This window comes from Apium graveolens, chromosome 4 (genome assembly GCF_009905375.1).
Source record: "Apium graveolens cultivar Ventura chromosome 4, ASM990537v1, whole genome shotgun sequence".
Taxonomy (NCBI): Eukaryota; Viridiplantae; Streptophyta; class Magnoliopsida; order Apiales; family Apiaceae; genus Apium; species Apium graveolens.
In genome coordinates this window covers 302,724,720-302,750,771 of record NC_133650.1, presented here as the reverse complement: position 1 = coordinate 302,750,771, position 26,052 = coordinate 302,724,720, and the positions used below count along the sequence as shown (strand labels likewise).

At 35.1% G+C, this 26,052-nt stretch overlaps 3 protein-coding genes and 1 pseudogene across 4 annotated transcripts; 2 read left to right on the top strand and 2 right to left on the bottom strand.

Moving 5' to 3' along the window:
• Window positions 1–1,329: 1,329 nt before the first annotated feature.
• On the top strand, window positions 1,330–2,584 carry LOC141717274 (uncharacterized). The gene is made up of 2 exons (XM_074519365.1): window positions 1,330–1,970; window positions 2,176–2,584. The coding sequence occupies exons 1-2, from the start codon at window positions 1,381–1,383 to the stop codon at window positions 2,189–2,191; spliced, it is 606 nt and encodes a 201-aa protein (XP_074375466.1). The 5' UTR covers window positions 1,330–1,380; the 3' UTR covers window positions 2,192–2,584.
• A 3,788-nt stretch (window positions 2,585–6,372) lies between these two features.
• LOC141721451 (1-acyl-sn-glycerol-3-phosphate acyltransferase PLS1-like) lies at window positions 6,373–11,264 on the top strand. Of its 2 annotated transcripts, XM_074524379.1 has the most exons (11): window positions 6,373–6,508; window positions 7,109–7,231; window positions 7,344–7,383; window positions 7,468–7,541; window positions 7,807–7,866; window positions 8,260–8,337; window positions 8,465–8,623; window positions 9,636–9,761; window positions 10,025–10,117; window positions 10,444–10,530; window positions 11,046–11,264. In XM_074524379.1, exons 1-11 carry the CDS (start codon window positions 6,428–6,430, stop codon window positions 11,262–11,264), a joined length of 1,140 nt encoding a protein of 379 aa, XP_074380480.1. In that variant the 5' UTR covers window positions 6,373–6,427. The 2 variants fall into 2 exon arrangements, with proteins under 2 accessions (XP_074380480.1, XP_074380481.1); XM_074524380.1 differs by lacking the exon at window positions 9,636–9,761.
• A 5-nt stretch (window positions 11,265–11,269) lies between these two features.
• LOC141721450 (protein DETOXIFICATION 21-like) lies at window positions 11,270–20,129 on the bottom strand (annotated as a pseudogene).
• A 723-nt stretch (window positions 20,130–20,852) lies between these two features.
• LOC141717273 (protein DETOXIFICATION 21-like) lies at window positions 20,853–25,483 on the bottom strand. Its single transcript, XM_074519364.1, has 9 exons — window positions 25,344–25,483; window positions 23,781–24,060; window positions 22,617–23,158; window positions 22,382–22,468; window positions 22,243–22,299; window positions 21,922–22,160; window positions 21,643–21,761; window positions 21,299–21,385; window positions 20,853–21,211 (listed from the first exon to the last, which is right to left on the bottom strand). The coding sequence occupies exons 2-9, from the start codon at window positions 24,042–24,044 to the stop codon at window positions 21,134–21,136; spliced, it is 1,473 nt and encodes a 490-aa protein (XP_074375465.1). The 5' UTR covers window positions 24,045–24,060; window positions 25,344–25,483; the 3' UTR covers window positions 20,853–21,133.
• Between the last annotated feature and the right edge of the window lie 569 nt (window positions 25,484–26,052).

The following is a 26,052-nucleotide window of genomic DNA, read 5'->3' as shown; positions in this document are numbered from 1 at the left end:
TCAAGCTTTGCTTCTTCTTCTCTCCTTATCTGTTTTCTCATTTCTTCCAACCTCTTCTTCCTGGTTGCTTCTGTCTCTTTCTTACTTTGCTCTTTCTGATTTTTCTTTCCCTTGGCCCCGATTCGTTCGAAGACAGATCTCCTAGATTGCTGAGAGTCCCCGGACTCTTCGTGGTCATCTTCTTGTTCATATTCTATCTGAGCTCGGGCTTGCTCCTCTATGTAGAGACTGATTGCTTCAGCCAACTCATTGCTTCAACCAACTCATTGCTTGTTAGGTTAGTCATGTGCTCCTCGACCACTGGAACATTGGTATACTTGTATTGATTGCGTACACGTGTCTAGGTAAGTACCGCCTTTAGAATGCCCCAACGGTACGCTGACACGCACCATGCTTGTCTGAGATGTTAGTTGTTGATATCTGTCGCCGTCACGGTCACGTGCCCACGTGCCCCTCCTTGGTGGGTTGTGGGGTGTGCATGTGCTTGTTGGGACCCCCCCTTGGGTCTGCCCTATCTGGGTTGGCTTCTAGCTGGGAGGTGATCCTGGCCCCGGGTTGAATCCTGGCTGTGAGATGATTCTGGTCTTGGGTTGGATCCTGACTGGGAGATGATCCTCGTGCTGGGGTGACCCTGAGCTTGGATCTCTTCACTTGATTGCTTTGGGTGAGGGGGGCCTTGGTCCACCAGCTGAGCCTGCCTCAACCTAAATTTGAGTTGGGCCCTAACCATGTTACTTATACCCTATTAGTATTATTATTACACGCGTAATATAATTATACCCATCCAAATATTCCAGTTCTAAATTTTCAATTAAAGCTTCTCTTTCCCTGCATAAATTAGTGAACTGAACCCAAGTCCCGACTTTGCGATCACTTCAATTTCAAATTGTCTAAACTAATATCACCCCTGCGCCCTAATAAAAATGAATTCTTAATCACTTAGCCATCCCAACGGCCAACGTCATTGCTGAACATATGGTGAGCAAATGAACACTAATTTAATCAAGACGTACGTGACTAATGCATTATTTGAGTACTAATACATTGTTTGTTGTATAATTATTTATTAACTATAAAGATTGTTAGGTGCGGCAAATATTGTAATCATATACGACAAAATTATTTACAAGTATGACTTGTGAAATGACTAATTTTGAAGTCATTTTATAATTGTTACTTGATTGTTTAGACAAACGAGAGTTGAATTTAACTGATGCATGTTAATTTAATCTATTTTACGCCGTAGTAAGCGGATCTGATGTCCAAAGCCGTGGGATATATATATAGTCAACCTTTGTACAATATGTATCATTAACCTCATCACTTGTTTGCTATCTGGAGTTCCATCTCTTTTCAATATCCATTCAATAATATACAGCTATGGATCTAGATACTCTGTATGCCAATGCTTTTGCTGAAGATACTGAAGCCATGGCCGTACTGAGGAAGAGAGCTGATAGACTGAGCAAAGACGACATGACCATCCTTCACATTGAATCCATGTGTGGAAATGCAGAACGCGTGCGATTAATTCTGACAAAGTTTGCACAGAAAAATCTTCTGGTCATGGTTGATGCATTTCAGCAAACTGCACTTCACCTTGCAGCAGATCATGGACACACTGAAGTTGTTGAGATCCTGATTAAAGAAGCCAAGCTTTTAGTTAATGATCGACATAATGCACTTAGTTCGTTTGAAGCTTTTGTAAGGCAACCTAATAACAACACGAACACTGCTTTACACCTCGCAGTTTCCAATGGTCACATGGATGTTGCGAAGCTGTTAGTGGAAGCTGATCGAGGTGATAGACATAATAAGAACCATAATGATGAAACTCCGGTGTACCTTGCTGCCAAACTGGGGTACTACGACATAGTAAAGGTCATCTGTAAAGCTTGCACAGCTCCATCTTTAGATGGTCCGCATGGTACAACTGCTTTGCATCCTGTTATTTTAGAACTTCAGCAAAGGTATGTGTGCACTGATTATAATACATCTTATCCACTAAAATTTTAATGGCATAAATTTATAAATTTTAACAACTATAAACCCACTAAAAATGTTAGATGCCTTTTATATTGTTCGTTTCGGTAAGAGGTTAAATTATATAGAAATTCTTTTGGACAAATAAGATAAATAATCCAAAAATGTAATACCTGTGTAATTGACTTTCAGCAAAGTACGAAGATAGAGACGTTCTTTCTGAACTCATCAATGCAGCTCGTCGTTCAGCTTGTTCCGAGGATGCTGAATATAATAGCTTTGAAGCTGTATTTAATAGCACTGACGAGAATGGTTACAATGTCTTACAATTGGCCGTACATGTAAATAACCGAGACGCGGTTGAGTTAATACTCAAGGAAGATCCGGCATATAAACATGGACGTTCCAGTAAAACTAATGATCTTAAGTCTTTAATTTACATAGCGGCCGAAAATGGGTACAGCGACATTGTCAAACTACTCTGTAAATCTTATGATGCTGCAGATACAATTAGCAATAAAGGTCAAATTGCACTGCAGGCTGCTAGTATAAGGCGTGACAGAGGTATGCATTATGTAATGTAGAAATGAAAATATGTGTTCCAGATCTTGAGTAATTCATTACATAATTAACTATTGCATTATATCAAGTCTGAAATTTATATTTTAATATAGAAAGAAACATTACTACCTTTTAGATTTAACTGATTATATAGTGATGGAATGAAAATGATATACTGTAAATATTATAAAAGATTGATAATGATGAAATATGATACTAAAAGTGCATTATTCATGTGATTTTATATGATTTTTCTGTCAGAAATTGTTATTGATCTATAGCATAGAAATTGGGGGATAGTTTATCCCCCAACTATCTTCTACTAATAACACTAAGAAATGGTTAATTGAAGAAGAGATTCAACAGAAGAAGGAGAAGGTGAAAGAGGATCTTCAACATTATAGACAAATGGCCAACACCCAGATAGTAGTCACTGCACTTATAACTACGGTAACTTTTACGGTAGGATTTACAATGCCCGGAGGATACCATCAAAGTGGGGAACCAGATCAAGGATTAGCTCTTCTTTCCAAAAAGACTGCCTTTAAAGCATTTGTGTTATCAGATGCTTTAGCTTTGATGCTGTCAACAACTTCTTTATTTTACTACTTCATGGCGTCGACGTATAAAGATCTAAGGAAAGTGTCATTACTCAATAATCAATCAAGTGTGCTCAATAATCTTCCTCTTGTTGCAATGATGTTGACTTTTGTCAGCGGAATATATGTTGTGTTGTCCCAAGCTCTCGCCAATACCGTCTGCCTCATCTGTTGCTATTTCTTTCTTAACATCATGGTTCTATATATGAGGATAATTTACGATCGTAAACTAGTAAAGATTAATGAAGAATGAGTATGTTTGTTTTAATCTCGAGCTTTTGATGTATTTTCAATTTTCTGGAACAATCTATTTTCATGACATTGTAAGAATCAGATCAGTGTTATAAATTATAATTTATTTGTACAAGGATGTCTTCACATCCCTTTGCATGTAATCTGTACTCCTCAACCTGCTTATTTTTTGTTTGGTTTAAATTCTGATTGAAATTTATAAACCCAAATGTAACCAACCAGGGGGCTGATCAACTCCTGGAAACCAGTATCAGGATTTGAACCATAAGACTCGTCAATTACTTGAAAAAAATCAGAAGAACTCATGCTTTTTTTTTAATATATGCTTGATAACTTATAAAACAGGGAACAAGTACTGAATATAAACTGAACAAGTAAAACACAACTGATATCCTCTCTCCTGCATAACGTGAGTTGGGCTCAAATGAAACACCGATGAGATTTATTTACGTACACCTCAACTGATCTTCCTCCTCCGATCAAAATCGAGACACACAGTTACGCTAGCATGGCACATAACTGGCAACCTTTTCCCAAACATGGCAAGTGGGTACCGTGGCAGCAACGCAAACTTGGAGAAGAAGAACCAGATCAACTGAAACTTGTACCAGATGACGAGACTCCTTCTCTATTTTCTTGCCTCAATGGAAGCAATATTGAAAAAGAAGAAAAAAAGGGTATATTCAATTGGGAAGCGTCTTTCGGGCACGAAAAAGAGCAGAAGAAGAAGGAGGAGCTGGATGTTCCATGCAAGCCAAGTCATGTGGTAGAGGTAAAGAAGAAGAACAATGAGGATGGTTCATGCAAGCCAAGTGCAGCGATTGCCACAAATACTTTTATACTTCGTTATCAGTCTAAACTTGGCGGTGTTCGTCATCGTTATGATTATGATTGTGATGCAACTGTTGCCAAAACCTCTATTGTTGAGACTTTTCAAGCAAGCATCAAATGTCAAATTCGACTTGAGGTCGTTAAAAAAGTTTTCAAAAATCCCCGTGTTACTGGCTGGAACGTTGGTTTTCATCCTCATAAATGTATTTATAAATCTGACGGTGTTTTCCTCGACTACTCGGTGAGTGCAATGTTAACCAATCATCAGCTTGGTGAGATGTCTTCCCGTGCCATTAAGCACTTCAACATGACAAAGGGTACTGACTATGTACTCGTAGCTCCTCTTCGTGCTTACTATAAGAAGTCTGGTCCTTCTCGCCATTTTGATGTCCGTTTCAAAGCTTCTTTGTCTAGTCTCATGGATGTTGACAATGTTGATGATACAGAGATTTTTGAAGCAAAATTGAAATTTGTAGAAGAAACTCCCTGTGGTCCTTGGATGGGGGGCGGAGGTCGTCTTTTAAGTGTTTCACAGGGGGAAGGGAGTATTTTTTAAGGACCATATCGAATTATTAGAGGTAATTTAATGTTTAATCCAGTCATAATGTTATGTAAAAATTTATTTCATATGCGAATTACGCTATAATTTACATGAATAAAAGATTCCTAACAAAAGTTGTTTTGCCGGTATGCTCCAGAATCAAAAGGCTGATACAGGCCTCTTTTACAGTCCTTTTTATTTACTTCTGTTAGCTTGGTTAGCATTGTACTTGTCTTAGAGTATATTAAGCATTATATCGTCCTCGAGTGGTTGTCACTATATCAGCCAAGCTATGCACTTTAGGTGCTTCCAATTGTTTTACTGCTTCAAAGTTTGCTAACCTTGCTCGAAATCAGTTACTGCTTCAACTTCTGGTAAACCAAACGACTAAACAGTCCGAGACACAGAGCCTAGTTATCTGATTGCAAAGAGGGTAAAAAGGATAAAAAGTTCAGAGGATGAAGAGGCTAACATGGCCTGAAAATTTGTATCCCCCGTGCTCATAGTGTACCATGTCCTTGTATGTTGCGCATGTGATGTCAGTCTGTTCTTCATATGACCTGTAATTGGGAATGTAGCGAGCTGCATTCCTCCATTTCCAATTAGACGTATTCTCGTGGACTTTGTGAAATTATTGTCTAGTTATGGTTTCGGAAGGGAATCAGGGAATCAACAGGTTTCTTAAGAAACTCACATCTGTCACACCTTTTTAACTTGTTCCCCGTACCAATTGCTAAAAGTTACGCTCTTCATTCTTACTAATGTGCAATAACAGGTTAATATCGGGGTTTGTATGCAAAATACTAAGAAAGTAGGTGCGGTACTCAGCATCCTTAACAAATGTGCGATAAATTTGAAATTCATATACTGTGACATAGGAAGTACTGTATTATTTGATGAACCGACTTTGATTCCCATACATCAATTTTTCAGACAGATAAATGATAGCTCCTCGGTCCAGAACATTTTTATAGATATGTGATATTAGGTATTGTGGGCCAAACTTTTTATAATTGTAAGGTGAAAATGGAAAATAATATTGTTAAATATATGATCCTATTGGGGCCTTCATTGCTCAACATGGTATCAGAGCTAGGCTGGCAGGAGAACTAAGGTTCAATTCCAAGCCACCCCAACATTCTCACAATTTATTTTGGACACTAAAGATAATTAATGCCCCCAAAAGATGGGCGCAGGTTACTCAACAAATATCATCAGACACTAAAGGTAATTAATGCACTAAAGATGGACGCCGGTGATGAACTTTCGAGTGTTAAATATATGATCCTATTGGGGTGTTTTCCACTCTTCGACCCATAAATCATCTGTTTACCAAATATCATGAACTCTGTCATGAAAAGATTTTTCCTCCATAGCCAGGATATAACCCAGCTTCGAATATAGTACCAATTTGAAGTCCATCAAATTTCAGGTATGAAATAATTGAAAGTTATAGTAATAAGCATGCACACCTGTACAGTGTACTTAACGGGCGCTCAAAAGTCAATATAAATGGTGAAGTGGACAGCTGTTGGTATTTTGGATTGTATCAGGCAGCCACCTTAATTGCTGCACACATATCAATGCATCATTCTTTATTTGCTGCAAATCTCTCTCTCTCTCAATCTCTCTGAACTCTGAAATTTATTCTTAATAAGCCATGGCTATTCCAACAGCAGCTTATGTGGTGCCATTGGGGACTATCTTCTTTTGCTCAGGATTACTTGTTAATCTCATTCAGGCATTGCTTGCTTATTTTATGTTATAATTTGTGATTTGCAATAGTAATTTATTTATCAGTTAGCAATAGTGTAAGGATTATAGTGGGTTTTCAAGGGGATTTAACTGCATGTTGATGAACTTTGAGTGATCAGTGATGTACCCTAAAAGGCTAAAACAATTTAGTTCTGCAATCCTTGTTTTTTAATGTGAACTGTTTTTTTTCTTTTCTTGACAAAAGTACAATTTGGTCTATACCAAAATCACAAGTATGATTTATAGCTTTCAACATTTTCAAAAATTATAATCAACTTTGTTTTCCTCTTTAGCGGTTTAACGTATTATATTTGACACTCCTCTTTACTCGAGAGGCTAACTTGAGACTCTCGATACTAGTCTTTTAGAGGAACTTAATAAGAGCATAGTATATTGAACTGTTCATATATATGCTTGAACTGTTAGGGGTATGGCTGAATTGGAGCAGATAATTAAGTGTTGATTATAGAATTAGAGCAAAGACCAGTTATGATAAAAAAAATTGTATATTTAATTATACGAATAGGAATGGAGTAAGTACATGTATTTGACAGAGAAAATAACAATGATATTGTATGTTATTTAGGCATTTTTCTTCATAACTGTGTGGCCATTTTCCAAGAAAGCATATGTAAGGATCAACAAAGTGGTTGTAGAACTGTTGTGGCTGGAATTTGTTTGGCTTGCTGACTGGTGGGCTGGCGTTAAGGTACATAATATTACTTGTGCAATCTATCATTTTCCAAGCTAATTCTCTTGAATACCAAGGTACAGATCTCATTCCAGTTCCTTTGTGGTTAATAAAATGATTATATTTGCAGATTGAGGTGTATGCAGATGCGGAAACATTCCAGTTGATGGGTAAGATCTAATATTGGTTTGTGCAAGGTGTTTGCATCTTTTTGGTGGTACTAAGAGCTATTTAAGATGTAAAAAATATTTCAGGGAAAGAACATGCACTAGTCATATGCAACCACAGAAGTGATATTGACTGGTTGGTCGGCTGGATTTTGGCTCAGGTTCCTACATCTAAACTTTCATTATCCATATGCATGTGAATCTCTAGACTCTAGAGAAATGTCAAGATAGGTTATATTTTCTCTGTGCTAGATTATAGTTGAGTGAGCAGCAATAGTAGAACAATGTGATATATGTTCCATTTCAGAATTGAAAATATAGAACAGCAGCAGGCCAGCACTGTCTAATCTTAAGAGTGATTTTTATTTACATTTTCAAGTCTAACATTTTATATGCTCTGTTGGAACCATTTCTTCTTTTTAACAGCGAGCTGGTTGCCTTGGTAGTTCGTTTGCTGTGACAAAGAAAGCAGCAAGATACCTTCCCGTAAGTGACATCAATTCAGCTATGGCGTGGACAGCATTTTAGAAAACATGGTTTTTATATTATTTGAAATTTATGCTGCCTGGGGATGTTAAATGTAGATCTTTATTGCACCCATATTAATCAGTGAAGTTTATTTAGCTATTTTGATATTTTCTGGATGCTCAGGGTGGTCGAGTAAGTAGGATTTTGTAGGCTTCTGAAAGTGAGGTAGTGAGAGAAAAGCATGATTGTTGACTCGCTAGCTTGCAAAGATTAAGCTTTTGAAACTACTACTTAATTGACTTCTTTCTAAGTTTTTAATTTTTGCATGCTAGGTGTTTTGTATATTGCCCGTGAACACCTGTTTATTTTTAGAATTGTTGAGTTTTGATTGTTATGTGCCAACTTGTACAGGTTGTGGGTTGGTCAATATGGTTTTCTGGGGCTATCTTCTTAGAAAGGAGTTGGGAAAAGGATGAAAAAACTCTCAAGGTATGAATAAATTGTTATAGATCACGATAACTTAAATGCATGCTATTAGAATATTAGATGCAAGTTTTTCTCATTTTCTTTAATTGATATTTATCAGAGTTGTAAGTGCTGTTCTGCTTTTTGGTAGGCTGGGTTTCAGCGCCTAAAGGATTTCCCTTGTGCTTTTTGGCTGTGGCTTTTCGTTGAGGGTACTCGCTTTACACAGGCGAAACTTTTAGCCGCTCAGGAATATGCATCTTCAATGGGATTGCCTACTCCTAGGAATGTTCTGATTCCAAGAACGAAGGTTAGGAATTAGGATTCTTCTTCTTCCTCATGTTCCACTTTTCAAATCTCTTCAAATCATTTTTAAAGCTTGCAGTGCTTAATCGTATGTCTTGTTAATCTGAGATACTGTGTTTTTGTTTTTAATTTGATTTAAATTTCTTGGTAGTATACTTTGTTTCTCATTTTTAACAACTATCCTTCGAATTCTAAGCACATATATATTCTGCATGTTGTATAGTGGCTTATTTTTTTACTTTCTTGCTTTGTTTGTAGATATACTGATTTTACTTCCAACAAATGGAAGTACCATGATGTTTGTTTTCCGTTACATACTAGTTAACTCAGTTGTGTATATTAGTGCCTTGCAATTCAGCTTAATATTGTGTAATCATCTTTTCTAATTTGTTTATGGAAAGAAAGTTTCATTTAAATGGAAGTTTTCGACCATTTAGCAGGGTCATGTGTTAATGTCCCAAGAGTAAGCACGTATAAAAGGAGAGTAGTTCTGTAACATCATGTAGTGAAGGATGAATGGATATCTGCTTCCCTTTTTTGTTAGTAACTAAGATATTATGTGATGTTTGTTGTTGTTCTAAAACTTTTTGGATTTAGGATGGCTTTATAATTAGTATGTAGAATTATTAGTATGATTTGAGTTGGATTAGAGAAATGTTTAAAGATCTATTAGACATGACCATATTGAGTCAAATAGTGTTCAAGATATAGGACAATGCTGCTTACATTGCTGCTGCAGAAACAGAAGATAAAACATTTCGATGATTTTCACAAGTCTGTCACCACATCATAGACACTTGTTAACTTATTAATCATACTGTTAAGATGAGATTACTTTAAGTTCCTTTCATTTACTGGAATGTGCACTAAAATCTAATTTTACTATATAAGTAAAATTATCCAAATACGTATTTAACTTGTAAGTATTCTTCTACTTATCACTTATAATTCACGTATTCATTTTAAGTGGTAAGTTACTTATTTTAAGATTTCCCAAACGCGCACATTATTTTCAGGGTTTTGTTGCAGCAGTAAATCAGATGCGTGAATTTGTACCAGCCATCTATGATCTAACATTTGCGTTCCCCAAAGACTCGCCCCCGCCTACAATGCTTAGACTTTTAAAGGGGCAACCTTCTGTTGTAAGTTGCGATCCTTAAACAGTTGAAATAATGAAAGCAGTTTGTTAATATTCTAGGGTTATATATTATGCTTAATTTGGCAATAAAACTCAGTATACTCCACTAAGTATGATGTTTTACAATAATGGTTGATAATTGAACGATGTCCTGCAAAATTCTGATGAATACAGCTCGGTGGCTGAAGATATAAATAATGACTGAAGTCTATGAATACTGAAGTTCATTTTCCATTTCTATCAGTTCTAAACTTTTCTTTGTTGCAGGTGCATGTTCACATCAAGCGCCATCTAATGAAAGATTTGCCGAAAACGAATGAAGCTGTTGCACAGTGGTGTAAAGATGACTTCTTGGTTAAGGTGATGCTTTTCTTTCTCTTGCATTGACCTGCTTAAGAGGATGCTTATCCTGCACCTTTTGATTGCAACATGTTTCCTAACTATGGCTACATGGTTTGCTTGATGATAACATTATGTAGAACTTAAGTATTCTACACAGTTAGTAAGTGTTAGGTGCTACTTGGCCTATCTTAGCACACAAATGCTAACTCATAGGGTGTGTTATTGTACACTCGCACTTGTTAATAGTAACACGCTGTCCCTTTCCTAACTGATATGTATAATTTAACCAAAAATTTGTTTCTAGCTTATGCTGATTTTCTGCTCTGGATCATTTGGATAACTAGGACAAGCTGCTCGACAAGCATAAAGATGATGACAGTTTTAGTGATGGTGAATTGCATGAAATTGGCCGACCAATGAAGTCTCTTGTGGTAAGATACGTATGGTTGAACAGTAGCCACATTATGTGTTGTACCCTCTTCCCTCAAATCTCTCTTTCTGATTCTTATGTACAACGTATATTGCAAAATATACAATACCTTATGCTACTAAAAAAAATCTTTGGTTGGGCCAAGTCAGTTTGATTAGTCTGTAATTTGAGTTTACTTGAAAAGAAGTTCGAGTTCTTATATGGTTTGGCCAAGTTGAAATCTAAACTACTTCTTAAACTATCTGAGGGAAAATGTTATTTACCGGAGCAGAACGTTTATTTACAAAGCAATTTAAGTTGTGTTTTCCTCCCCTGATTGGCACAGAGGATAAACAATTCCAGTACAAATTGCTCCGAAATACAAAAATCCTGCTCTGGAAATAACATTAACATATCACGTGGTCTCCTGGAGCAAATGCAGATATATCTCATACAGTCTTCACTTCTGCCTCACTTTGCACCAGTTTCTTCAGTAAGATTATTGTCTGTGGAACTGACACTAGTATGTGTAAACAGGTTGTCACCGCCTGGGCTAGTCTACTCATTCTGGGAACCTTAGAATTCTTTCAATGGTCATCACTACTATCTTCCTGGAAGGGTCTAAGATTTTCAGCAGCAGGTCTGGCTATTTTGACTGTTCTCATGCAGTTTCTAATACGGTTTACTCAGTCAGAGCATTCGAACACAGCTAGTCTCTCTAAACCTGTCAGGTCTTCACTGAAGCCAAAAATATGAGACCACTATCTGGTAATATGCACTAGTATTATTTCTAGAGAGGTTAACGAATGGGTAACGTGATCCGTGTGTACTGAAATTTAAGCAGTGATTGTGAAGATATGCCAATTTGTATTAAAGAGAAGCTAGTTAGATCATACAACTACATTTCAACCAAAAACGTCTCTCGTTACAGCTGGGCAGCCTTGCACGAATGAGCTAAATTTCTCGAGTTTCACAAATTTTGCTCATCTTCGCCAGCTTCTAGGTTGGAGTATACAGACCACTTGTTTAGGTGTTGTTTAGCAAACGATACCTAGCAATATATCAGAGTTGGTTAGTGCTTACTCAACACCTAAAACTAGAAGCAACAGAATATACCTGTTTCTCCCAGTCAGTCATGTAGGTAATTATCACTAATACAGTAGTTTGAGCGAGGGTTCCGAACAACATTCCAACCCAAACACCCTGCAAAACAGATTGTTACAGAAACCGTAAGGTATACAGAGTGCCTGAGTTGACAATCACCACAAGTTCTAAAGGCATATTTGAGCGCAAAGTTAATAATTCAGCTCTTTAATTAGAAGGCGTGTGTGCACACGTCTTACATTTATGATCTAGTCGCGTAGGATCTCATATACAATGAGTAAATCGAACGTGGTTGGGTTGAACTGTGGTAGTTGAGGTTTTGACTTCTCCAAGAGAGTCCTTACGTGTTAAGTTACCCAGACCCTTAGGGATGGATGACAAAGTTTTTCGAACCGATGAATATTCAATCGAATCGACCTGAACGGTTTTTATCGAACCCAGGTTTTACGGTTCAGTTACGGGTTTGGTTTTCATTTTCAAAATCAATTGAATTTGGTATGGGTTTGGTTTTTAGGCCGACTGAACCAAAACCCTAACCGAATACTCGAAACCCGATCCGAGCCGAACCGAACCAAAACGAAACCCGACCAAACCTTATATATATTATTTTTAATAAAATGTCATTATATATTTACATTATAAATTAATTGAGCAATCAAATATAAAATAATTTAGATGGATATGTTTAATAAAGAAAATCTACTAACTTGTATTAAAATATATTTAAAATGAAAGGGGCTTATTCCAAAAAAATCCAACTTATTTCAATAAAATCCAACTTAAAATAAAAACTAGAAATTAGGCCTAATTACTTAAAGTAGTCAAGGCTAGAGGTGGCCACTTGTGCGGGTTTGAACCGCCCGCTCGGGACCGATTCGCTTGAAAATTCGATTTTATTCGGCCCGGTTCGGGCCGGTTCAAACCCGCACAGCTCGTTAAAATTGATGTGCCGGTTACGAATATAGAAATGGAAACCCGGAACCGGACCGGCCCGCACGAGTCACGAACCACACGAGCCGGCCCGCACAAGCCCGCACACAAGTTAAAATTAGATTGAGATTATGAATTGCTCTGTCATCTCTTTCTTTCCTTTTTATTAATTTAATATTGTATCTAGGAAGTTTTCCATAGGCATGTGCATGCAAGTTTATATATACAATATAAAAAGTTGAGTAATTGAAAATAAGATTGATTTATTTGTTTAATAGAAAATTTTTGGAAGGCAAGATCAATTATTTTTGAGTATATATTGACTGCATGCATGTTAACGAATTAAACTTATATAAAAAAGAAAGGAAAGCCCACAAGCCCGCACAAACACAACACAACCCGGCACGCACGCACAACCTGAAATGCCGATTACGAATTCAATTTTCACGGTTCAAACCCGGCCCGGCACAGCCCGTCCCATCTCCGAGCCGGTTACGAGTTTGATCTTCCGAGCACTAACCCGACTCAAACCCGGCCCGGACCGCACGACCCGCACAACTGGCCACCTCTAGTCAAGGCCCACCATGTTAGATGACCCAGATACATACACAATTTATATACGTACATTACATCATCATCATCCCGGACAATTATTCCCTCAATTTAATGAATTCTTTACGTACTTTTTACTTATTTTTGACACATATTTTAATACTAGTATAAAGTATAATTATATAATTTATTTTTAAATTTTCTTATTTTGTATAAAAAATTTAAACATTATATTTTTATTTTAAAAATATTCAAAATTAGAAGCCACTTAAAATATGTGTCGATCCCCCGTCCCCCAACGGAGGGAGTATCATCTTTTTCAATTGACTCGTGCATCTCATCTTACACCCACCAGCATAAATACATGTCTTAGCGTTTTTAATTTGATTTTTCATGTTAATGGACAAACTTTTTTTAAAATCTAACTTCACCACATTTTTCTCATATCTCATAATGATTAGTTTACATATAGTATATGTGCTATATTTCAATGATTTCAAAATTAGTCACAAACTTATTTACATTTGTTACTGGATCGAAATTCATCACTAGTTTATATTAAATAAATCACAAAGTTTAACTATAAAAATCAATAGTCTGTATGATAAGAATCACTAAAATCACCGATTCTATCAAATAAAATTATATGAAGGTCACCGAAAAAATGGAACTTGTTGGAATATATCACATATAATATGGAAACTGATCGTCGGAAGATACAAAAAAATGCACTGAAGTTAGATTTGAAAAAAGGTTCGTCAATGGGCAGGAAAATCAAATTAAAAATAAAGAAGATTATATATGATATTGTGTAGGGCTGAGCAAAAAAACGAACAAAAACCGAAACCGATCCGAAACCGGTAAAATCCGCAAAAAACCAATCCGCAAAAATCCGAACCGATCCGAAACCGAAAAGTTTAAAAACCGATCCGATGATAATTTTCCGGTTCCGGTTTTAGGTCCAAACCGATCCGAGAAAAATCGAACCGAACCGATTATATATATATATGTATATATATTTGGAATTAACAAGTATATGTATACATATAAAACATCAAATTATTAACATTCTTTATGTTTAATATGTGTTAATGTGTTCACTTCATTACTGATTACTTTTAGGGCCCGATGTATGTTTTATTTGGTTGTATGAATACAAACGACAATCGTTTTGCAGTATCAGTGGGATGCATTTTGCTTGCTGGAAATTGCCTTAAGGTATAAGAACCTTAAGGTTTATTGTTGCATGTACTTCCGAATACATAGCAGACTCATCATAGCAGACTAGACTCATCATAGCAGACTCATCTGTCATGTACCATATATATTGACAGGATGCTTGCATTTGTTTAGCAAGCATACAGTTTCTGTTTGTAATAAGTGTGGATAATTGTGTTTTTGCTATTAGAGAATAATGGTATCGCATTCACATAATTTTTGGAAATTTTTTAGAATTACCTATATATTTAATTATTTGTTTTATAATGTAATACATTTTTTTAACCGGTTTTGCAACCGAAACTGAACCGATATAAAGCGATCCGGAGTTTTTAAAACCGAAACCGATATGATGAATCGGTTGCGGTTGCGGTTTTTAATTTAAAAACCGAAGACTTCCGGTTCCGGTTTTATCCAAAAACCGAACCGATCCGAGGTTTGCTCCCCCTAATATTGTGTATGAGAGAGTCTACTTTAATTGTGTGCGGTGCCTCTAAGTGAACCATTAGATTAGATTAAATTTGTGGCTTAGGTTAGTTTTTAGTTTCTAGTTTCTAGTTTCTATTGTAATATTGACCTCTATTTGATTATCTCCCTAAAATGATATATATATATATATATATATATATATATATATATATATATATATATAGGCAAGTGCTCAAATACAAATCAATATTATAATACAAACTACAAACCAATGAGACCCATATGTTTAATCACTTTCCCCTTCGTTTTTAATTTACTTTTCCCGTTAGTTGGTTAACTTTTTAAAAAAAATAATTTCACCGTATTTTTATTCATCTCTCACTCATCGATTTACATAGCATATTTGCTATATTTTGACGATAAATCAGTATTTAAACTTACCCGAATCAGTAAACTGAAATCAGTATTAATTCCAGAACCAGTACTTTTAATGATTCTCGTAAACATAATTAGTGATTTATTATCGAAACATATCAAATATGGTATACTGATTGTTAGATGATGTAGAAAAATATAGTGAAGTTAGATTTTAAAAAGAGTTCACTAACGGGAAAATTCAATTAAAAATGAAGGGAATTATGTGTAGTTGTGTGGGAGGTGTAGTTTGTAGTTTGTATTTTAATTTAGTTTGTATTGGATTAAGACTCTATATATATATGACTCATAAACAATTGAGTATTTATCTTAATATCTTTTTAGTGTTATTTTTTTAAATAATTTTTTTTTCATCTTTTTAAATATATTAACATTTCAAACTGTTATTTTTTAATATTTACGTATTTATTTTGAATATTATTTTCGGGCTTCGGTTTAAACTTGAACTAAACCGAAAACTGGAGATTCGGATTTGGTTTTTAATTTTTAAATTTCATTCGGCTCGGTTCGAGTTTGGTTTTCATAAAAAAAATCGGTACGGTATTGATTTTTGTCAAACCCGAACTATACCGACCCGTTGTCATCACTACAGGCCCTTTAATTTTGCCCTCATTTATGTGTCCATCGGACATGACATGGTGGGTATGGGATCTGAGTCGGATCCTTCAGATAGAAACTGCACACTTTAACCTTAAGAAATTTAATTCAAAACAATCTACAAGACCTCCCAAAAAGTTAATCCTCTTAATTTTAATTTTAGGGAGAAATGTCTAAAAATTACTATTTTCATGTTATGATTTTGCTTTATGTTATAAATATGACAAACAATTATGAAAATGTTTACCTTATGTGGTACAAGACACGAATTTATAAATGTAATGTATAAAAAGTAGGTATAGTTTCACTTATGTGAAAGGTTATATGTCGAATTGCTGCACTCGTGTCCAATTTTGGATCCGTATCCATGAATCCTGATTTTTTAAAAACTAAGAATATGACACTTGGATCTACACCTGTATTCGAGGTTCGTACCCGCATAATTTAACTTTATTTTGACTACAAGTAACTTACGTGTGCGGTGTTCAATTATCAAAAAGAAAAAATAATGAGTTAATTGCACTTTACGATTCCCACCTTTCATACTTTGTAAAATACAGTTTGCAACACTTAATTTTCAATATTAACTTCAACATGCATCCCTTCCGGTTATAAAATTGAAATTAAGATGTTAATATTAATAACTAAAATTTTAAATCAATAAAAATATCTATTTTAATGCATATCTTACATGAAAAAAGATTATACCCCGCCCGTTCTTTACATTGGTGACGGAAAATCGATATGCATTTTAAAATTTCCGTAAAGTATGGTTCCCTAAATAGTTTTAATTATTTTTTCTTTTAAATAAAAATATAATATTTAAATTTTTATATTAAGAAAGAAAATTCTAAAAATAAATTATAGAATATATTTTATAGTAGTCTTAATGCGTGCCAAGTATGAGGAAAACGTAAGTAAAAAATCAGGAAATAGCTATATTTTATTAGTAATGCTCTAAATTAATCATAATGCTAAATACTTAAAATATATTTATCAAGCAAAATATATGTTTTGATATATAATCATAAAGTTTCTAAATATATTTATATTTTGAAATTTTAAAAATTATACTGAGTAAAATATAAAATAATTGATATTGATATTAATATTATTTTTATAATTTGAAATTCTAACTTTTAGATAATTTAAAAAAAATAAAATTATTATTTAAATATTTTGCTGAATTTCAATTTTACTCTTCAAAATATAAATATTTTTAATAAAATGGTTAAAGGGATGCATATTGTATTTGATGTCGAAAGTTAGGGTTGCAAACTGTATTTTTGAAACTAAATATATAGTTTTGTTATTGAATGAAAGGTAGGGGTTACAAAATGCAATTAACTCAAAAATAATTGAAGATCAATGTTATTCAGCGACATTAGTAATGAACAATTTTCATAGCTGTATTCGAGAACACCATTCGTGGAAAACATTTCAAACAAGGCTCGGAGCTTCTCTCTTGCTGCTTAATTAATTTTCTGCTCTAACAGATCATAAATTAACTCAGATGGGAGAGGAAAGACTCACTTTAACCTGCAACTGGAGAGCATACCCAAGAACAACTCCAATTGGAATTCCGATCAAGTAACAGCATGTTATGTTCACATATGCCACCGTGCTTTGCCAGCCAGCACCAACAGCAACACCTTTAAAAACAACTCCCTCTGTTAATCAATAAAGCCTCATTTCTTTAAGAAAATGAAAAATAAATACTAATCTTTTTTAAAGCAGCATTTGCCGGTTTTAAAACGGGTTAATTATATAGTTGGTCACTGAAGTCGGCCAAATATATCAAGTTGATCACTGAAGTCGGCCAAATGTATAAGTTGGTCACTGAACGGAAAATGGTATCAAGATAGTCATTAAAGTCAACGACACGTACACTCTATTAATTTTCCTACATATATATATCGATCTGAAAATGTGTTAACATTTAAGGAGTATTTGGCTAGCGACAAGTTAAGAGATGTTAGAAATTATGATTCTGGCTTTGAAAGTGAGGAACTGAGATCGATTGATTTCGTTAAATAGTGAGGATAATTAACGGAGTATACTCGCTGCTGACTTTAGTGACTATCTTGATATTGTTTTCAGTTCTTTAACCAACTTAATACGTTAATTCGACTTCAGTGACCAATTAGATAATTAACCCGTTTTAAAACAATGCTTCACTACCTTCCGATATTTTTGTAAAAATGATTCATAATTCAAGTACTTAAAACTAGCTCAACATTGTAATACAGATTTACCAGAAAGAACTGGTTGAATGCTATTTAGTAGTATGGAACACGCCAATAGAGGTGACAAATCAGCAACAGCAGCAGCAACCTCAGTACTCTCTGTAAAAATGTAAGCAAGCCGATGGAGAACTTTGCGTTTCTGGAGCTTCCTCTTCCAAGCTCATTTGACACTCTTACACTAGATTTTTGTCCAGAAAAAATCACATATTGGTGACTAAAACATAACAAGCGGTGGAAAAGACAATAAGGCGATGAGGGTAGTGAAAGAGCAGAAGGATGATTCTACCACATAACAAAGTTACCTGGACGCAGCCATGAAACTAAGAGATATCATCATTCCCCAACCATCGATGTTAAGGCTACCAAAACGGATAAAATTTCAATTGCTTAGAAGCTATGGACTATATAGTATTGTACCCTATAAACTGGGATGGAACGATATTGAGCTTTAAGATTACCAGATAGAAAGAGCATCAATCGAAATGTCAGCATGTTTCATGCTTCCTGCTAACAGAACTAGAGTCGTCTTGTACCACAGTTCAAGGCTGCGAATGAAATCACAATTTTAAATTCAACACTGATAGTTTGAAGTGGTAGAAAAAACTATGATCTTGCTTATAATCTCTTAATCAATAACTAAAGCGAAGACTAGTCGAGGTGGTGGATTAGATTTACCAGATCATAATGCCAGATGACAGAGAGAGCTTGATAATAGGCCAGAAATCCTTGAAGGCCAACATAGAAAAACCTTTCCATGTCTCCGGGCACCATCCACCAAGAAGATAAATGAGTTGACCTATATTCGGGATCCAATATGCTAAAACTGTGGAAACCAAGGCTCCGCTAAGTCCAAATTTGTATACCACTGTTAAGAGCCATGAGAGAAACACATGGATTGCCAGTGAAAATGCTGTCAAGTATGCAATAATCACATTCTTGCTCTGTGCTTGGAGAAACATTTGGCAGGTGTAAGATACCATATTGGAAAATAACGCGGGAATCAACCAGACTGAAATGGTTCCTGCCACTTCAGCTATGGATTCCTCCTGCCCGAGGGCTATTAAAATCGGGGTGGTGAAGATTGATACCGGTGATAGAACAACTGAGCATATGAACAAAATAAGCCATGATTTTTGAAGATATACTCCGAGCATGTCATATTGTTCCGCACCATATGATTGGCCACTTGGTGTATGCAATGCGCTAGACATGCCCAACTGCATTTTTAAAACGAAATATCAAAAAAAAACATACCATTACGACTTTTAAGTAAATTGAAAAATTCTTGACAGTCTGCAAAAAATTTACATTGCATCAGTTAATATTAATCATGAACCCAGAAATGATATATTCCTTTAAGTGTCTTACAACTCAGTGTCAGATAAAAGTTCAGTTACTGAGCTTAATAGATTGACATGTCCAGGTACCGAAGAATCATATTCTTGATGATATAAGGATAGCTCGAATCAATTTGACAATGTCATCATTCAGATGGCTCAGTAAGTACATTTAGGTAGCAGAAACATATTCAACAATTGACGGTATTTAAAGAAAACACAGTAGGAAAATGTTAGAATATAGATCTGGTTGGGCCTTCACCTAACACGTTAAGGTTTTAGATGAGCTGGTTACTCAACATGCTATCAGAGCTCAGGCAGCAGGCCTTCCTCTAACACCTTAAGGTTTTAGATGAGCTGGTTATTCAACAGAAAGAATCAAAAGATAAAGAAATTTTTACCTGTATGCCATTTGCAAATTTAAGCAAAACAGTTGACACCAGAGCATAGGCAGCAAGCTCTGTCGCTCCAATATGTCCAATGAATGCTTGGCTTATAATACCAACTCCTAACGTCGAAAATCTCGAAAATATTGCAGGAGCAGCCACAATCCATATCTTCTTGTACTCCGTCCATACTCTGTCTTTGAGTTTCCCTTCCTCTTCTGCAAGGAGACATTCATTAACACCACCCTCCATGTCTGCTTTTGTAAATATGCATTCCAAAACTACAACTCTTCAAGTCAAAAATTTACACTAAAATAATACGTGTACAATGAGGATCCTGCATTTTCATGCGTTTCATTATGTAAGCATTGATGCTTGCTGTTTGTTGTGACTTGGGGACATAATTAGTTGCAGGGACGTCAACGTTACTTTACATTTCTTCTTATCACAAAAATCTATTTGAAACAATATATGTGCTTTTTTCTTCAGTTTTTAAGCAAAAATAAATAAAATTAAACAAAAAATTAAGATAAATAGAATAAAAAGTCAGAATAAATATCGGGGTGAAAGACAAATTTAGCCTATTTTTACACAAAATTGACAAAATAACCAATTTTTGAAAAGTTGGTCAACTTTGGCCGATGGGATACCCAACTGTCAGTGGAGTATCCATTTTATATAAGATACCCAACTGGCAGTGGAGTATCCCATATATGAAATACCCAACTACCAGTGGAGTATCTTATACAAATTGGGATACCCAACTGACAGTGGAGTATTCAATCGGCCAAAATTGGCCACTTTTTTCAGAATGACTATTTTTGTTAAATTTTTTCAAAAATAGGCTATTTTTGTCATTTTTTCTAAATATCGTCGATGGACAAGCCAGTATATCGGATCTCCGCAGAGCTTAGATGTCTCAAGTTCGACTCGCTAATGGCCTTCATCTAACAGTTGAACTTGAGACCCGCCGACCAGAGCTCTAGAGCTCTAATACGACGTTCATTAACCAACTCATCTAAAATTTATAAGGCATTATAAAAAGGGTCGATTGTTCTTATATTATATTTTAACAATATAAAACTGCTTTAGTTTCATAGACAATTGAAATATAAATTGTTCATGTAACAAGAGTTGATCTTAATATTAAAACTAACATTTGATCACATGAGTACTTGATACAAAAAATAAAGGGCCAAATCCCTAGCCCCCGGAAGATTTAGAAGCTATAGTTTACTTATATCTTAGTATCAGATTTACTTGTGTCCCAACTGTTACAATAAAATTAAAACTGCAATCTTGCCGGGTCATTTATACTGCTATATCCAAAACAGCTTTTGTTCTGCCAGGAAAGGCTTGCAGATGCAGCTAGTAAGTGATTATCTTGAGTTTCATGCATTTTGCTCATTTTCAGCTCGCTGGTCAGATTCTACAGACCACTTGCTTAACCTTTGTTTAGCAAGCCATACCTGCGGATACATCAAAGTTGTTAGCGCAGACTTAACAATTAACATCTGAAAACATCATAATAGGATAATAAAGGGCAATCACATAACCTGTTTCTCCCAGTCAGTCTTGTAAGTAATTATCATTAGTACAATAGTTTGAGCGAGTGTACCGATCAACATTCCCACCCAAACACCCTACAAAACAAGTTTTTATATAAACAGTTACGTTTACAGAGTGCCTGTGTTGACTATGATCAATAAATTCCGAAGACATAAGACTCAATTATGGTTGCATCCAAGTTACATGAGAGAGGTTCCTCTATGTTAATGTTATTTACCCACATTTCTTGTAGCTGTATTCAAAAACACATTTAATGGACACTTTCTGAACAAGGGCTAGTTTTCTATTCTCACAAATCAAAGAAACTCAGATAAGAAAGGAAGGCACTCACCTTAACCTGAAACTGGAAAACATAACCAAGCACTATTCCAACTGGAATTCCGATCAAGTAATAGCATGTAATGTTCACATATGCCACCGTGCTTTGCCAGCCAGCCCCAACAGCAACACCTATATAGAAAAATAGCAGCGCGAGAATAATATTTTGAAAGCAGTTTTTTTCCTTTTTATGAATCAGAATTTTCCCTACTTCCCTGATAGCTTTTGTAAAAATTTCATGATTTTAAGTACTTGAAAGTTGAAACGAACACAACACTTAATGCAGATTTACCGGAAAGAACTGGCTGAATGCTATTTAGCAGTATGGAGAACGCCAGTAGAGGTGACAAATCAGCAACAGCTGCGGCAACCTCAGTACTCTTCGTAAATATGTAAGCTAGCCGTCCTCGAAAGAACAAGAAAAATATAAATAGCACAAATCCAATAGCTAATGATGTTAGCACAATCTGCACAATGGAGAATACTGCAGCTCTGGAACTGCCTCTTCCAAGCTCATTCGAGACTCGTACACTGGATGTTTCATGCAGAAACAAGAACATACTGGTGAATAAAAAAAAGATGCAAAGGATGACATAAAAGAAGTTAGTACTACCTAGCCGCGGCCAAGAAGCCTACAGATATCATCAGTTCCCAACCATTGATATTAAGGCTGCCAAAAAAAATTAAATGTTTAGAAGATATAGGATCCTACCAATATAAACTGGGACAGATTGATAGTGTTTAAATTTTACCAGATAGAAAGAGCATCAATAGCAACCTCGGAATTTTTCAAGTTTCCTGTTAAAAGAATTAGTATCGTGGTGTACCAGAGTTCGAGGCTGCAAAATAACAGTTCTCAGTTCAGTACCCAGAGTTTATAGTAAGATTAAAAAACCCAATTAACTATGGCTATGATTCTTAATACGTTTGATCAATAACTAAGGCCAAGAGAAGCGAAATAAGTTGCAAAGGGGTAAATTAGACTACCAAAGCATAACGGCAGATGACAAAGAGAGCTTGACAATAGGCAAGAGATCTTTGAAGGCCAACATTGAGAAACCTTTCCACGTCTCTGGGCACCATCCACCAAGAATATAAACAAGTTGACCGATATTCGGGACCCAATATGCCAAAATTGTAGAAACCATTGCCCCGCTAAGTCCAAAATTGTATTTCACCGTCAAGAGCCATGAGAGGAAAACATGAATTGCTAGTGAAAATGCTGCTAAGTATGCAATGATCAGATTCTTGCTTTGTGCTTGGAGGAACATTTGGCAGCTATAAGATGCAATGAAGGAAAATATAACAGGGATTAACCAGAGAGAAACGGTTCCTGCCACTTCCGCAATGGATTCATCCTGGCCTAGAGCTCTCAGAATTGGGGTGGTGAATATAAATATCGGCAATAGAAATATTGAGCATATAGTCAAGATAAGCCATGATCTTTGAAGATATACACCAAGCATGTCATATTGTTTTGCACCAGCTGACTGCCCACAAAGTGTTTCCAATCCACTGGCCATGCCCAACTGCATGTTTAAAACAGAAACATGATTACATCTTCTATCTTTATCAGTCAATAATCCACTTGACAGTCTGCAAAAACATTACATTGTAGCAGATAATATTATTAAAAACCTGCCTATCCGGTATTCCTCTAAGATTCAAGACTATTCCATTTAGAAGAAAAAACGAGTCTGTTCCACAAAAAGATTCAAGACTATGCCAAAATAGATTAGCTTGTCCACGCACTGAAGAATCAGTTTCCTGCCATTATTTTCTTGGATGAAGGTCGTTAACTTACCAGAAAGTCAGATTATACCATACAGTATTTCTTTGATCAACAAAAGAGGTCCTGAGTGTTATTACGATATACCTTCAGTAAGACTTTGGTGATATGCTTTACCAATTTGGAATTTTAAAAATATACTAGTTGTACGTCCTTTACTAGAAAGATATGAACCATTTAAGATACTGAAAGAGGTGACCGACAGCTCTAATACCAGATTCACAATTCCATCATAACCAATACTCAGCAAGTTAACCTTTCGATCATCAAATGGTTGAAATAACAATCATGAAACCAGATACATTCAACGGTGTCCAAGTAAAAAACCATAGTAAAGAAACAAGAGATGTGACAAATTATACCAGTATGCCGATTGCAAATCTCAGCAAAACAGTGGATACCAGAGCATAAGCAGCAAGCTCTGTGGATCCAATGTGACCAATGAATGCTAGGCTAATAATACCAACTCCAAGTGTTGAAAATCTGGTGAATATTGCAGGACCAGCAACAATCCACATTTTCTTGGACTCCATCCATATTCTTTCTTTCAGTGGCCATTTACCATCAGGAACCTCTCCAGCTCTTAAGTCTTCTCTCAATAAATTTTGATTCAAAGTATCTTCCATGACTGCTATAGTGAATCTAAAATTGTTCATAAACATAGAATTAAGAATACGGATAAAACTACATATCATGCATCAAATTCAGTATATCACGGTTTCAATTTTCATTCATTATCTAAGATCATGACATGCTGAAATTGCCATTTATGTAGCCTTTAATAAGTTCTAGCTTGAAAATGTATAACATCAAAAGAAACTGCCACTCAACTACTGTATATCAATATTGCTACTGAATAAAGTAATTTAACAATCGGAAAGCATCATTTTAATTAAGCTGAAATGAAATGGATATACTACCAACTTTTTTTTGAAACTTAAGCCAATGTATAATACAAACTTGAACATGCCCAACAAGTTTAAAAACCTTAATCTGTTTAGCAAGTGTTAAGAACCTACTCTCCTAAAACTTCGAGGTGTTAAGTACATGTAAGACTTCAATATACATTTTCTCCGAAAGATTCTCGAAATCCAAGAAGACGAGTCTGTGTAAAAACACAGATTAAAAAACAGAGAATGCATAGAAACTTAGCAGTCAAGTCCTATCAAGATAAAACAAAACTGAATACTAGTATTTGCATGCTTGTGCACTATACTTTGGGATGCCCCGTTTATCATTATATAATGTAAATTACAATTTTAATTGTTGTTCGTAGAATTCAAACCTTGTATATTATAATGATTTTAAATTATAATTTTAATTGGTTACCGGTAGGATTCGAACATTACATCCCTCTTCTAATATTAATTTTTAAAAATATATCTAACAATAATAATCAATTAAATAGAGAATATCTAACGGCTGTAAATTGGGTAACCAGAATTTGTTTTTTTTAATCGTAGGTAACCCGCAGCCACTACCTTCGGTACGCACTTTTGGCTGAGGAGACATAATCATAAATTCTCATCCAGTGAAATTCGAACCTAGTTTTCCTCTCTTTGCCAACCCTTGCGGGCAGCTTTAATGTTTAGTAAAATAGATGTCTTAAACTTTCTAATATATCAAAAATCACAACAAAATTAAACGTGTAAATATTTAATGAAATTGTCGAATCATGCCAAAATGTTTGAACCATTAGGAATATTTAATTTTTTTTTCAACGAGTCTCTAAAACCCCCAAATTCAAGAACAAAATTGATTAAAAAAACCCTAACTAAAGGAAAGGGGGATTATTAAACCAAACAAAAGAAGAGTTAATTAATTATACAATGTGTGTAAATTGTGCAGACACAGTTAAAATAAGCAAACAAACCATAATAATTAATGAATGTATGATAATTAAAGATGATAAATTAAATGCGTACCTTAAATTTCGGATTTACTACAAAATCTGTACCACCGTTACAGAAAATAACGGAGCTGTAGTAGAAGCTCACTGTTGTCAGTTGCGACAGTGAAGGAAAATTCTTTAACAAAAATTAAATACTTAAAAATGTAGTTCTGACACGTTTTTCAAGTAAACGTTACATGTGTTGTTGTACCAGGTGTTTTTTGTTGTTGGGCTTGGGCCCTGCCTATGTCCGCGATAACGCCGTAAAATTAATAATGTAAAATAAAATAAAGTTCAATACACGTACATATTGTGAGATACCTGTCATGTCACACTGACATCGATTTTTCACGTGAGTGCCACGTGCTAAAAGTAAGTATTTGATGAAGTATTCACAAAATATCAGTGGATAGTTCATGAATAATGATGGACTACGAATGCATGCACAAAAATAAACCTTATAGTGTTTGAATAATAATTGAACAATGTAATTAATCGATTATATTCTATTCAGGATTGTATTAGAAGATTATATCGCATTATAGTGTTTGAATAATAATTGAACAATGTAATTAATTTTTATTTAGGATTGTATTAATAAGTTCGAATAGTTATCAAATTAATTATGCCCGGTTTGGGCCATCTATAAAGTCCATTATAAAGGGCCCAAAATACTGAATATTAATTAATTTTAATTAATATGGGTAAAAACAACTGATAAATGGAATCCAAATAAGAATATA

What these genes read in the sequence shown, in the direction of transcription:
- LOC141717274 (XM_074519365.1), top strand. Translation starts at nt 1,381, where the DNA reads ATGGATCTAGATACTCTGTATGCCAATGCTTTTGCTGAAGATACTGAA.
- LOC141721451 (XM_074524379.1), top strand. Translation starts at nt 6,428, where the DNA reads ATGGCTATTCCAACAGCAGCTTATGTGGTGCCATTGGGGACTATCTTC. An exon ending in AAGCAGCAAGATACCTTCCC is followed by an intron (nt 7,867 to 8,259) that starts GTAAGTGACATC and finishes CAACTTGTACAG; the next exon opens with GTTGTGGGTTGGTCAATATG. An exon ending in AAGATGACTTCTTGGTTAAG is followed by an intron (nt 10,118 to 10,443) that starts GTGATGCTTTTC and finishes TTGGATAACTAG; the next exon opens with GACAAGCTGCTCGACAAGCA.
- LOC141717273 (XM_074519364.1), bottom strand. Translation starts at nt 24,044, where the DNA reads ATGGAAGATACTTTGAATCAAAATTTATTGAGAGAAGACTTAAGAGCT. An exon ending in ATTGATGCTCTTTCTATCTG is followed by an intron (nt 22,300 to 22,381) that starts GTAAAATTTAAA and finishes TTTTTTTGGCAG; the next exon opens with CCTTAATATCAATGGTTGGG. An exon ending in AGACTGACTGGGAGAAACAG is followed by an intron (nt 21,212 to 21,298) that starts GTTATGTGATTG and finishes ATGTATCCGCAG; the next exon opens with GTATGGCTTGCTAAACAAAG.